Source organism: Vigna unguiculata, chromosome 3 (genome assembly GCF_037176805.1).
Source record: "Vigna unguiculata cultivar grain cowpea cultivar isolate G323 ecotype 2 chromosome 3, ASM3717680v1, whole genome shotgun sequence".
Classification (NCBI taxonomy): domain Eukaryota; kingdom Viridiplantae; phylum Streptophyta; class Magnoliopsida; order Fabales; family Fabaceae; genus Vigna; species Vigna unguiculata.
In genome coordinates, this window is record NC_140794.1 from 9,249,389 (window position 1) to 9,262,762 (window position 13,374).

The 13,374-nt window shown below is 29.4% G+C and overlaps 1 protein-coding gene across 1 annotated transcript; it reads left to right on the top strand.

Moving 5' to 3' along the window:
• The first annotated feature begins 5,604 nt into the window (after positions 1-5,604).
• MBAC1 (Mitochondrial substrate carrier family protein) lies at positions 5,605-11,492 on the top strand. Its single transcript, XM_028061250.2, has 10 exons — positions 5,605-5,928; positions 8,297-8,386; positions 9,553-9,654; positions 9,806-9,910; positions 9,989-10,087; positions 10,156-10,344; positions 10,464-10,562; positions 10,791-10,926; positions 11,012-11,045; positions 11,165-11,492. Exons 1-8 carry the CDS (start codon positions 5,830-5,832, stop codon positions 10,923-10,925), a joined length of 918 nt encoding a protein of 305 aa, XP_027917051.1. The 5' UTR covers positions 5,605-5,829; the 3' UTR covers position 10,926; positions 11,012-11,045; positions 11,165-11,492.
• Positions 11,493-13,374: the final 1,882 nt, after the last annotated feature.

Sequence of the window (13,374 nt, forward strand, 5' to 3'; positions counted from 1 at the left end):
TAGTGACAAATAATTATTATTATTTATAGTAATCAATTTATAAAACCAAAAATTATTGGTTATTAAAATAGTCACTATTATGAATAAAAAAAATTATAATTAGTCCCTAAATTGATCTCTAAAATTAGTTATCATGGTTTTGGCTACCAAAGAAAATTGGTCATTAAAAATTAATTACCTAAATTCTGACTATCAAAATGAATTAGTTTATAAATTAATCTATAATTAATTAATGATCAATTATGACCTTTTATTTATAATAGTAACTATTTTATTAATCAATAATTTTTAATTTTGTAAATTAGTATCTAAATTGGTCACTATAGGAATAAACTATTTTTTGTTTCTAAAATTGATTTTTAATTGAGAATTTTCTTGTAGTGTAAACATTGAATTTTGTAAAATTTTGCACTTAAGATATTAAAATATTAATTAAGATAGAAAATAAATGAAAAATATTATGAATTGAGATAAGTATACTCTTTTTAAGTATTTAATTCAATTGTGTAATATATTTATTATGTAAAATAAATAAGACAATTTCATGTTGTATTCACTTTTTCATTACTAATTTACGTTTAATATTGTACCTTGCAGTTTTCAATAATTTGGTTAAAACTAGTAGTTTTCAATAACTTTATATTATAAGTTCTTTTGGCAAAATTATCAATAGCCGATATATATATATATATATATATATATATATATATATAAGTGTAATTGATAAATTTTAGTGTGATAGAGGATATTTTAGTTTATATAAATTTTAGTTTTTACTGATAAATTTTATCTTTTCTATATAATTTATTTCAATTCTATTTATTTTACTTATTCTACTTATTTTCATATTATAACCTACAAAATATTTCTATTTAAATTTAAAATAAAGTAATAATAATATATTTATAAATAGAACAAGTATATTTAAAATAAAATAAAGATAGACTTAAAATACATCATATATAATATGAAAAAATTAATTAAAAATAATAAAATTTATTTATCTACCTGCATTGTATTATTTCAATTTTAATTTGAGTCTTGCTATAATACATTGTAATTAGTATTTTTAATATTGTTAACATCTATAACATGCCATTTTAATAGTATAAAACTAATAAAATAAAACATTTCATAATAATATTCAAAGATAAATTAATAAAATAAAAAATGTATTAATACTATTATTCAAAAGTTCAGACTATACAAATACACCATTTATACAACAATATCAAACCTACAAACATATTCATTTACTGAACATACTAATCACTCATAAATCCCCTATAATCTTACAACTCTGACTATAAACTTCTCATCCTTCATAGGTGTCTCTAAATATGCATCTTTATCTGCTCCTACCATAAATCATCACAAAAGAAGAAAACAGCACAAGACCACAAAAAGCAAGGGTAAACTAAGAGTTATCCTAAGACCACTTAAACCATATCAATCATAAGTCATCCATGGACAAACTACAATAATTCACATAATTGCACACAAACAGTTGACACTAAACTCAATTATCTGGATACAGACATTTTGAAATCACTAGAGTCTTGCACTTGTGGTAGCCTCTACTGCTTTGCAGAGCCATTGAAACCTTATCACATACAAGGTTAATTCATCATTATCTAAGCCATTATCTTGTCATAGACTAGGACCTCCTCCTACTCTCACCTCATGATCCATTCTAGTATATTTGAGTGTGAATGATCATTAGAGTTTCATAATGTCACCTTACTTGAGTCCATAGTCTAATGCATACACTAAAATAACACCACCATGAAATCTTCCCATGAGACCCATAGAATTACGTCAAACACATACAATGCTTGTATATATTAACAAATCCATTATCATCACAGTTTCACAACAATGCTTTCATAATCATATACATCCATAATCATATTTACATATTCACATATCAATAACTTCATCTCAATCAATTACAATCTCAAACATATACATACATAAAGTACATCAAAATGGAAGACCATTTTTCTAACCACAAACTTCAAAACAAAAATCTCACACGGTCAAAGTGAAGAATGACGTGTCTAGGATCGGCTGTCAAAATTCTAGCTCGATCTGACCGTTAACTAAGCAAGAATCATCACTTTATCAAGAGGATGTAGTGCTGAAAAATAGGGTGGCGCCCGACATTAGAAAAGTGGTGCCCGACACTAGAAAAGTGGTGTTTGACGCTACAACCCCTTGAACCCTCTGACTTGCTAGCGCCTGACAATCCAGAAGTGGCGCTCGAGGACACCAAGTCAGTGGCCACTATCATAGTGGTGCCAAACAGCAGTACAACATCACTCGATGGTGATCAGAACAACAATCTGGTGAAAAATTGCACCTGAGTAATTGACTAATTAAGTACCTTTCTTTCAGTGTTTTTTATTACAAATGGTTTACAGAATTCGTGACAACACCCAATTCCTCAAAATATATATTTAAGTTTTTCCCTAAATCAAGACCAAGCACAACCAAATAACAAGCAACTCAAGATAATTTTCATCAAATTCAACATATAACATCACATTCATTACTAAGATGATAAAATCACACTAAAATTCAATAGAAAACCTAGCTTCCCTTACCTGACATAATTGCCAAACACTCAAAAAGTCCTAACTAACTTCAAACTTTTGAAAGTTCTATCTCAACCTATCAATAATGGAAAGACTATTGAACTAAACCAATAAAACAATAGTTAGCAAAGAGTGAAACTAAAGCTGCTAGAAGCACATGCAAGCCCAAAGAGACCACATGTATTGCCCAAATCATAATAGATGTCGAAGGGAGATGAAATTTCAACTTACCCAAAAGGAGATTTCATTCGGTTAGACTTGAAGAGGCTCCATGGCGATTGTAACCCCAGCTCTAATTAAGGAGACAATAGAATGTAAGTGAACAAGAAAAGATAGAAGATGAAGATGGGGAGAAAGGATTCATATTTAGAAAAAAAAACTTTTGAGCTTTTGTTTTGATTTACTGTGTTTGAGTTTTTTAAAAATAAACAAGCTTATATTTTTTCTTTTAAAGGGTTTTACATTGTCGAGATTCTTTTTTTTTCTTGATCTACAATTGTTTTTGTTAGTAGGGGAGTTGAACCCACAACTTCTTCCACCCTACCTTCTAAACCTCACCAAACCAACCTTATTTCTCCATATTGTTAGCAAGAGAGATCAAAGTCATGACATTCCCCTCCTTTCTTTTCCTTTTAACCACTAAACCACCTTATCACTCTTCATCGAGATTCCTTAATTTGACTATAATGTTTAGCAAGTTTTTTTTTTCTTATTAAAAATAGGTTAATTAGTACAATGTTGAAAATAAGACATGTTTTATTATGCATAAAAGATTAAAGAAAATAATGACATGCTTTATGAATAGATAAAATAAAATAAAATAATATTGTATACTCAAAAAAGAAAAAGAAAACTTAATAAATAATTAAATTGAATAAATAACCATATTATGTTATTCTTCTATTTAAAACAAAACGTAATATTACCATAAAGAAATAAATATTAATGTTATTTCATTCAACGAAGGTAAAGTCGATGTAAGCATATGTCACAATGCAAAATATGGGTACAATATGTAATACATATTTAATATTTAATAAAAATTATAAAAAATTAAAGCATATATAAATATTCACATTTTGTTACCTCCTAGAACTTAAAGAGTAAAATAAAGTGTAACGTAAATAAATAAAATTTCAACTAAATTCACTAAATATAAGTTAGTAAACAAATATAAAGAGTGCAGCTTCGAAGTTAAAAAAAGCAGATAATCTTAACTGGCCATTGTTGACCTAAAGAAGATATTTTTATGTATGTGTTTGATTTCGCTTATTTTGACGTAAAATTAATTTTTCATCATAGAATTATTGTATGTTTGATTTCAAAATCAATTTGAATATCAAAACGTTTAAAGATAAGCAACTAATTGTTGCTTATCCAAATAAATCAATTCAACTCAAAATTGATTTTCAGAAAATAACCAAACACATCTATCTCTATTTGTTTTAGTGGAAGGCTACATAACTTCTAATTGTTATTTTCACGCAAGTTTGGAAAAATTAAATATTTATCGCAAGAAAATGCAAAAACTAATGATTCAAAAGTATGTAATGACTATAATAAAAAGATTTAGTAAATTTTGAGATCATTACTGTGACATTCTTGAGATTATTCTTAATTCACAAATAAAATTAATTTAATTATTTTTCTTATTGTAAATGAGATAAAGAAAATACTTATGAAGTTTGGATTTCTCTGTTCAAAACACTAACTCCAATATTACATACGGATATAAGACTTCAATGATTTGATGTTTGATAGTTTAAAATTTGCATTTATATGATTTTGGGGAATATTTTATGTCTAAGATGATTTTGAAATTTAATTAGCCTATTTTAACTGTAAGACGCTTTCGATTTAGGTCATGTATCCGTGTCTCATACGTATTGTGTCCGATATTTTAGGATACTTTAACAATAATTACTAATAAAATATCTAATTTATAAAATCGTAGTACATTACAATACAATTTTTGAATATTAATAAATTTTAGTAACAAAAAATAATTAGTCATTATATAGTGACAAATTTGACAACTAAAATAGTTCTAAAAAATTATAACTGGTCTCTAAATTGATAATTACAATAGTTTCAATTATGAATTGATTTTTAAATTTGTCACTAACATTAGCTATCAGGTTTTAGTTACCATAATAAATTGTCTCAAATTAGAAAATTTGGATTCACACATTAACAATCGTATATTTATTATGTTTATAAGAATTATTGTAAAACTTTCAATATTCATATATCATGTATTTATCATTAATCTAATCGTATCCTACTATTTTAAAAATAAATATATCGACGTATCGGATACGTATCATATCTGATACACATATCTGATATGTGCGTAAGACGTATGTATTGGATACACCTTTAAAATAGTTTAGATTTTATTTGCATGCTATTTATAAATTGTGTTTATGTTTGGTGTTAATATAATATTTAAAATTATTATTTACAGTTATATATATATATATATATATATATATATATATATATATATATTCATGTGTTTATTAACACATTTTAGGATTATTATATACATATTAATATGATATTTTTATCATAATTATTTTAATAATTTAAAATTTAGTTTCAACTTTCATGTTAGATAAAAAGTATATTGAAAAGAAAACAACGAATTATAAATTATTTTTTAAAATTGAGTCATCTTCTTGTACTTACCAACCCGTGATGGGTCTGGATTTGTTTTTAAAGCTAGCTAATAATACAAAGTAAATTTGTATTTGTACTATCTAATAATTTATTCTAAAAATATATATCTTATAAATTAAGTAATTTGATTTAAGTGTCTTATAATAATTAAACTGACACAAATAACATAATATAATTAAATTAAAATATTTAGTTTTTTAAATATCTAATATTAACATGAATTATCAAATTCTTAAAATAAAAATGAATGATGTATTAGAGATTTTAAACTTATTTAAATTTAATATACTTTTTGATTGTTTTAAATACTCTTTCTCACCCTCAACTGTAATGGTTTTTTCTTCTGTCACAGGCCTAACATCACCATCCTTGTTTATTTGAGAACTTGGCCCAGAAACCTCAACAGTGTTTTCAGCCACCGCGGCTTTAACTCTTACACACTCTGGCGGTCAACGATTAGCACGTGGTGATAATTGGTTCGGATAGTAACAAACAACGTAGTTCGTATGTAGCTGATAATACCAATTCTAGGTTCAAGCAAGTGAGAGCCATGGAGGAGATTTCAGGTTCAGGGTACAAGGAATATGTTGCTGGCTGTCTCGCCGGTGTTGCCGCTGTAGCCTCTGGCCACCCATTTGACACCGTCAAGGTTAAATTTTTATCAACTTTTATTGACCCCTTTGATTTTAATTAGCGCCTCCGTTTGATACATTATTTGATACTTGTCTTTTTATTTTGGTGTATTAATGTTCTGCCCAATGCTGGTTCTTGGCTGTTGAAAATGGTGTTTGGTACTTTTGTATGTACTACGTAAGTTTGAAATTTAAAATGGGGTGCTCTAATTTCAACTTCCATTTTTCTGCGCAAGCATAAAACAATTTTAGATCTCAATTTTCCATAGGGTTCATTTTTCGTTGTCATTTTTTTCGGGTTGAAACTTAATGTGGTTAGTTTTGCCATTGTTCATCGTTTATTGGCTGATTGAAACCACCGTTAACTTTTAAGCGGGTATGGTATATGTGATTGTGTTGAGCTTGTCAGTATTACTTAACTAGCTTAATGACCAAGTTCTACTTTTCTTGGCCTTTTAACTGACAACTGCTGGTTTTTGAATAGGATGGTAAAAATGGTAACTTATGTGCTATTTTGGGGTGACATGATGATCCAGATCTATTCATGAATTGTTTGTCTAATTCATGTCCGGGCTTTGTTGTTAATCATTCTGAATAAATTAAGCGTGTATAAGTATTATGATATTAATGGTGAAAAAAATGGTGATTGTTATACTCATGAAATAAGCACATGATGGAACACTGAAATTTGGTATTTAGGCACACCAATTATGCAGAAATAACAGAAGTTGTCCGAGAGATGTAGCAACTCCTATAGAGAATAACATTGTTTGAAGAACTTCCAAATACAATTTCTCTGCTAACCTTTTTTCTACTGGCTTTTCTATACGAATTTCCCTTAACTTCTCCTTAAAACTTAATAACCGCCTACTATCGGATCTTATATATATCACTGAAGTAAACAATGCACACAATTAACTGGATGTAGCAACTCCTATTTTCTGCCATTCACTGTTCCTAATCTCATCGTTACCGCCTATTGTAAAGTCATTCTTGTCAGAAAGAGTTAACCAAACATGACATGTAATTGCTTTGATTCTGACCATTTCTCCAACCTCCATGTGATTTAGAAGAAGCACCTCTGGCATTGAACTTCCATCCTGATGAAATGACACTTTTTGCAAGCAGTCCTACATTATTTTGTTGCCAATTAGAATTATGCCCCATAAATTGTCTACTGTCTATGTGTGATTCAGCCAATTCTTTAATGTCTCGTGAATTTGGCTTGAATGTGGGATTGGAGATGAAAACTATGAATCTGGTGCTTGATCTCCGGTTGAAGTCCACCAAGGAAGTACCCTAAACATTAATCATTGGGTAATTTTTTATACTTGAGAGGAACCAAATCAAAAAGCTTCAATGTAATTTCAAATCTTGCAACCAAAGCCTTCTTAAAATTTCCAAAGTGAGATGCTTTTTGGTTTCTCTCGATAGGCTAAGCCAGTGTATCATTAGGCCTTCTATACTTGGCTAGCATGACTCTTACATCCTACAATATGCTTTTGTAATCCATACTTGGCTATGGCTGGGTAGATTTACTCAACCTGTGACTTCTAGGTCACAAGGTAGCAACTTTACCATTGTGCTAAAGCTCACACCATAACAAATAATGGAAAAAATTATAGGAAACTATATTACTTAGGTGATGTAGGAAAGAAACATAATGATTTTTCCATCTCCTTGGCATGTGAAAGTTGTTGCACTGCTTTCCTTTATCAAATTGTTTGCTTTTGTGATAGATAATGATAGTTAGGCTTCCCATGAGGGGCACAAATGAACTTAACTTTCCCTCTCTGTCTCTCTTGCTTCCTTTGTACGTGTGTGATTAAATAATTTGCGGTATACGAGCAGGAACAAGACTATAGGAATAGAATGTGACTTGCAACCAAACATGGAATGACACTAATTCATATAATTATAACATACATAAATGGTATGCTTGTATTAACTTGATCAGAAATATCATATATGTAAGCTAGAGAATATAATCCATATTTACAGAAATTTGCCTTCCCCTTAACATTAGACTACTCAAATAATTCACTTTACAAGATAATATCAATAATAAGCTATGAAAATGCTGAGATTTTCTGAAATTTTAAATTTATGCAACAGTGATCACAAACATACCTTGTTTTGAACGATCTTCCTTGATCACAATTCTTTAATTGCTGTGAGAATTCGGCCATACTTTTTGTCATTCTATTCGGCTCATGATCTTCTGCAGTGTTTTTATCCATCATACTTGTAATTATATCTATTTTAGGCTCTTCCTTGCATGTTTGTTCGTGACTTCAGGATGGTTTTATTGTGTTTAATTATTTTTTAGTTATCTACTTTTAAAATTGTAGCCTATCTGTAAACTATTATTTCCCCATTTAACAGGTGATGCTGCAAAAGCACAATGCAGAAGCACATATGATTCAGTACAGAAATGGATTGCATTGCACTGCTAGGATATTAAAGACAGAAGGAGTATGGCTACTTGACTCAACTTCCAAAGGATAAAAAAAATGGGTTATTTATTCAAATTCCACATAGGCATATGAAACTACTGCTAAATTGTATCAATTCATGTTGATATGCTTACTTGTGTATAAAAGCTGGAGGTCTGGTCAGGTGTAGTTTATCTTTACGAGGCATGTAGTGGGCACAGTACTCAATTTCATTTGGGTAATTTGGATTGAATATTATACAATTTACAAGACCATCACATCATTTAATTAAGGGATGTGACCTCAGTTGCGACTGTGATCATGGCCATAAGAAACGAAGTTATTTGACCATCTGAAATTTCTGTCCTGTCTGTGGAAAGTTGTGTTCCATGAGAAGAAAGGATGTCATTTCTGAATCGGAGATTGTATTTCTTAGAACCTATTTATGTAATATTTTGTTAAGTATTTGTAGAAATCTCGCTATGCTTGACTTCACTTATACTGTACAGTCAGAACTCAGAAGCCACATATGTGTCCAAATCTCCTATTTTCCTTTCTATTCTGTTCCGATGCTTTTTTCATTGTGACTTTTGACATTTTGTTTTATGATACGTTATTCCTCCAAAATTGAAGAGAGTTAGAATTTATGATCCCTGAGCCAAACTTTAGAAATGGGTTTAACTTGTAAAATATGTCTTATAATATTGAAGATTTTAGGTGATAAGTGAAGTATGATTAAATATACTTTATTTTGTCTTTTATTCAATTGCTGTGTCCAAGAATTGTTCTCCTAAAAGCTTAAGCTAATACCTTGTTAGTTGGAGACCCATGAATGATTTTGTATCTAGGACACTCAATCGCCCAAGGGTCTATTGGCTTTAAGTGTAGATAGATAAGGCATGGACCCATTTTGTGTTGAATTTCAATTTAATTATGAAGAATGGGTCCGAGTGATAATGGTGGAATTCTTGAACTTGGTCACAGAGACTGATATTATGTTAATGGGAAACTCTCTCAAAGGCATACAGAGACCAAAATTATGTCAATGGGTAATTGTCTCAAAGGAAAAAAAATTAACTAGAGGTCTATAAATGATTTAAATATGTCTAACAATATGTTATGTTTTTGCATTTTAGTTTCAATCATTGATGTCAAGGGAATTGATTTGAGAGTTTTTGAAATCTAATTTTGTACTAACTCTTACAGATCAAAGGACTTTATAGAGGAGCAACATCATCTTTTGTTGGGATGGCAGTAGAAGGATCACTATTTTTTGGTATTTATTCCCAAACAAAAATGTACCTTCAGGTGTGCTTGTAATCTTGATTTGGCATTGCATCAATCAGCACACTCCTTATGTGATAAAGTTTATAATCTTTTTACTTGTTTTGTGATTTATCTTTAATCTTAGTATGGCTTTAGTTCATACTTTCTACTTTGTTTCCATAAACTAATCTAGGGGGGAGTTCAAAGTGAGGAACCACGGCCACAAGTAATAATACCATCTGCAGCTTATAGTGGTGCCATCATCAGTTTTGTGTTAGGTCCAACAGAGCTGATAAAGGTAAAGTGAACCTGCAGTGTCATCGGTACCTTTATTGCCTCTAATAACAATACCAATTCAAAATTTGAATTTCTACAGTGTAGGATGCAGATACAAGGCACTGACTCTTTGGTTCCCAAGTCCAGTAGATACAGTAGTCCCCTTGATTGTGCTCTTAAAACAGTAGAAACTGAAGGGGTGAGGAAATTCTGTAAGATTCTGCAAAACCGCGATTAATGTGTTATACCTGACGGTATTCCTTTCAGGTGAAAGGAATTTTTCGTGGAGGTTGTACAACATTGCTTAGAGAATCTATAGGGAATGCTGTCTTTATGAGTGTTTACGAATATGTGCGTCATCAAATGCATTCAAATATCAAAGTTTCTTCATCCAATTACAGCAACCTGGTTGATATTGGAATCGGAATTGCTGCTGGTGGTCTTGGTGGCGTTGGTGTAAGCATGTTGATAACTAAACATGTTTTTTTTCTACTGCAGTTGGCAACGTATTGTATATTAACCGTACTGAAGCTTCTTTCATTACTTTTTTGTGGTTTTTATTGATTATTTACCAGTTTTGGTTGACGGTTTTGCCTCTTGACGTGGCAAAGACTTTAATTCAGACAAACCCTGACAAAAACTGTCCAAGAAATCCTTTCCGGGTCTTGAGTTCGGTAAGCTCTCTAAATCTTTCAACATTGTCTCTGTAATTGCCAATCATTTATATGTTAAAAAAAATGAAGAAGTCAACTTTAAGCCTAACTCAACCCTACAAAACAATCTTACAAAACCGACTTGTAAGGTAAAGTTTGCATTCACATATATACTCTAAATTGATTTTATCTCTATTCGATTTAAAATTCCAACAAAAAAGAATGTACCAAAAGTGGCTTTATTTGTAGGTCTACCAAAGGGCTGGATTGAAGGGGTGCTATGCGGGTTTAGGTCCTACTATAAGTCGAGCATTTCCTGCTAATGCTGCAACAATTGTGGCGTGGGAGTTCGCATTGAAAATGCTAGGCATAAGGCGTGACTAAGGTTGGTTCCTTTCAATTATGATATGATGACTTTTCTTTTCTGATACGCATCAAATGGTGATTATTTCTGCATTATCTTTGTACAGTCTACCAAATTGCTGATCATACGGCAAAGCTCAGGTAACTTTCACAAAGCTATTTCTCACCCTAGATAAGATTTGGAGAAGATAATGCTTTAGTAGAATGCACTTTTGTTGGGAAGAGTTTCTAATTTTCAATTTCTTTTCTTCTTTTACTAGGACATCATTCAGCATTGCATTTGAAGCTGCTTATTTAATTCTTTTTTATTAGAGAGCTTGGTTAAAGAACTTGGAACCAGGGGCCTTGATTTTTAGCTGTCCTCTCCATGCTTTTTACCCTCCAATTTTTTGGATAGAAACATTTCTATCACTGGCATAAAATAATATTGTTAATAGCCATTGAAGTTGAACATTTTTGGAAGTGTATGGCATGGCCAAGGCAGAAAAAGCCCACCTTTTTGCACAATTAAACTGCTGGGGCCACCTTTTATCAGTTTTATGACCTCTCTCCACAACAGAGTTCATACGTTATTATAAATTAGTAATCCTACATTGAGTAGAAAAAAGAAAAAAAGACTTGATGCTGTTATGACACAGTCATTTGATGGGTTAGTAATTTGGATTGGTACAGAAGTTCTAACACTTTGTCGTTTTCAGTTTTGGGTCACGGAAGGGTTACTTATAAGATTGATCAAGTTGCAATACTGGTGAGTCTTATTAGATTGCTACCGATAGAGTGAAAGTCATTATGAACATCAATTCTTATAAGAGATGGTAATGTTAAGTAAAATAAAATAGTTAGTATGGTAATGAAGCCACTGAGACTAGTCCACTTGTGCATAAGTAGAAGATTCTGGGCTGAATTTTTCGTACGAGGATGGCAACAAAGGGGAAGAAACTCAAAATATAAAAATATCATTAATATACATCTATCAGTTCAGTCCATGTACCACAAATTAAAATTAAACGTATCATTAATATAAATAAATTTAATTAGATTCAATTAGAGTTCCTAACTGACCCAACATGTTTAATTACATTACTCTAGCGCATATAGGGGTGCAAACATAGAGAACACAAATATATCATAAATGAGGTAAAAGAATCAATCATTTAATTCGAAATAAATATAATACTCAACCATCATTTATAACCATAAGATCTATATTTTAAACATGCTCAGTGAATGTTTTGAGCGGATTTTTTTTTTTGTTAGAGGGTTATCATGAGATTTTGACTAATAGGATGAGGGCATGATTGAAAATGATCTTAACAACATTAGTATTTGTTAGGTTAAAATACTTCATTATTTCACGTTTTTTACCAAAATCTTAAATAGGTCTCTATATTTTTTTAATCTTAATTAGATTTATATTTTTAAAAATGTGTAATAATTAACTTTTTTAGGGTTTTTTATGTCATGTTAGTATTGTCACTTGTAGTCAGTATAGTGACATATGTTAAATCATTATCTGAATATCAATTTAGTCCATATATTTGTAATTTTTATTCTATTTTAGTCCATAGTTTTTATAAAAAATTTCAATTTCATCCCTTCTAAATTAAAACTAAATTTAATTTTTATATAAATGTTATAATCATATTTTTATTATAATTTATACTTTTATTAAATATTTTAACAATATTAAGTTTATTTAAATTTATATTTTACATTAAATTTTATTTAAATCTTGTTTTAAAATTTTAAATATATTTATTTTAACTTGTTACAAAATTGTTTTAAACAATTAATATACAAATGTTATAGTTGGTTTAAAAGTAACAAATTATAAATTCAAATATAAATTTTTAAAACAATTTTGTAAAGTTAAAATAAATATATTTAAAATTTTAAAATTTTAATGTAAAATGCAAATTTAAATAAACTTAATATTGTTAAAAATATGTAATAGAAATATCACTTATAATAAAAATATCATTATAATACTTATATAAAAGTTAAATTTGGTCTCAATTTGGATGGAATAAAATTGAAAATTGAAGAAATTATGGACGAAAATGGAATCAAAATAATAAATATATGGACTAAATTGATATTCAGGCAATGACTTGACACGTGTCATCATATACTGACTTGACACATGGACAATATTTATGTAACATGTGACAAATATTTTTCAAAAGAAATTAAAAAAATCAAAAAATCAAAAAAATGTGGAGCTGACACGACATATAATTAAAAAATATGGACCTAATTAAAACTAAAAAGATATTTGTGACCTATTTGAGATTTTGGTATAAAAACATGGACTAATGAAGTATTTTAACCTATTGTTGTTATTACAGACAGAATAATATATTTTAATTGTTAACTGTATATTAGAATTTAATCTCATTTGATTGTATTTTCTTTTAATTGTAAGTGAAGATGATATTTGTAAATAGTAGATTATTAGTTAAAAAATATT

Coding starts and splice junctions, on each gene's coding strand:
- MBAC1 (XM_028061250.2), top strand. CDS start 5,830: ATGGAGGAGATTTCAGGTTCAGGGTACAAGGAATATGTTGCTGGCTGT. Junction 10,088..10,155: donor AAACAGTAGAAACTGAAGGG/GTGAGGAAATTC, acceptor TATTCCTTTCAG/GTGAAAGGAATTTTTCGTGG. Junction 10,563..10,790: donor CTTTCCGGGTCTTGAGTTCG/GTAAGCTCTCTA, acceptor CTTTATTTGTAG/GTCTACCAAAGGGCTGGATT.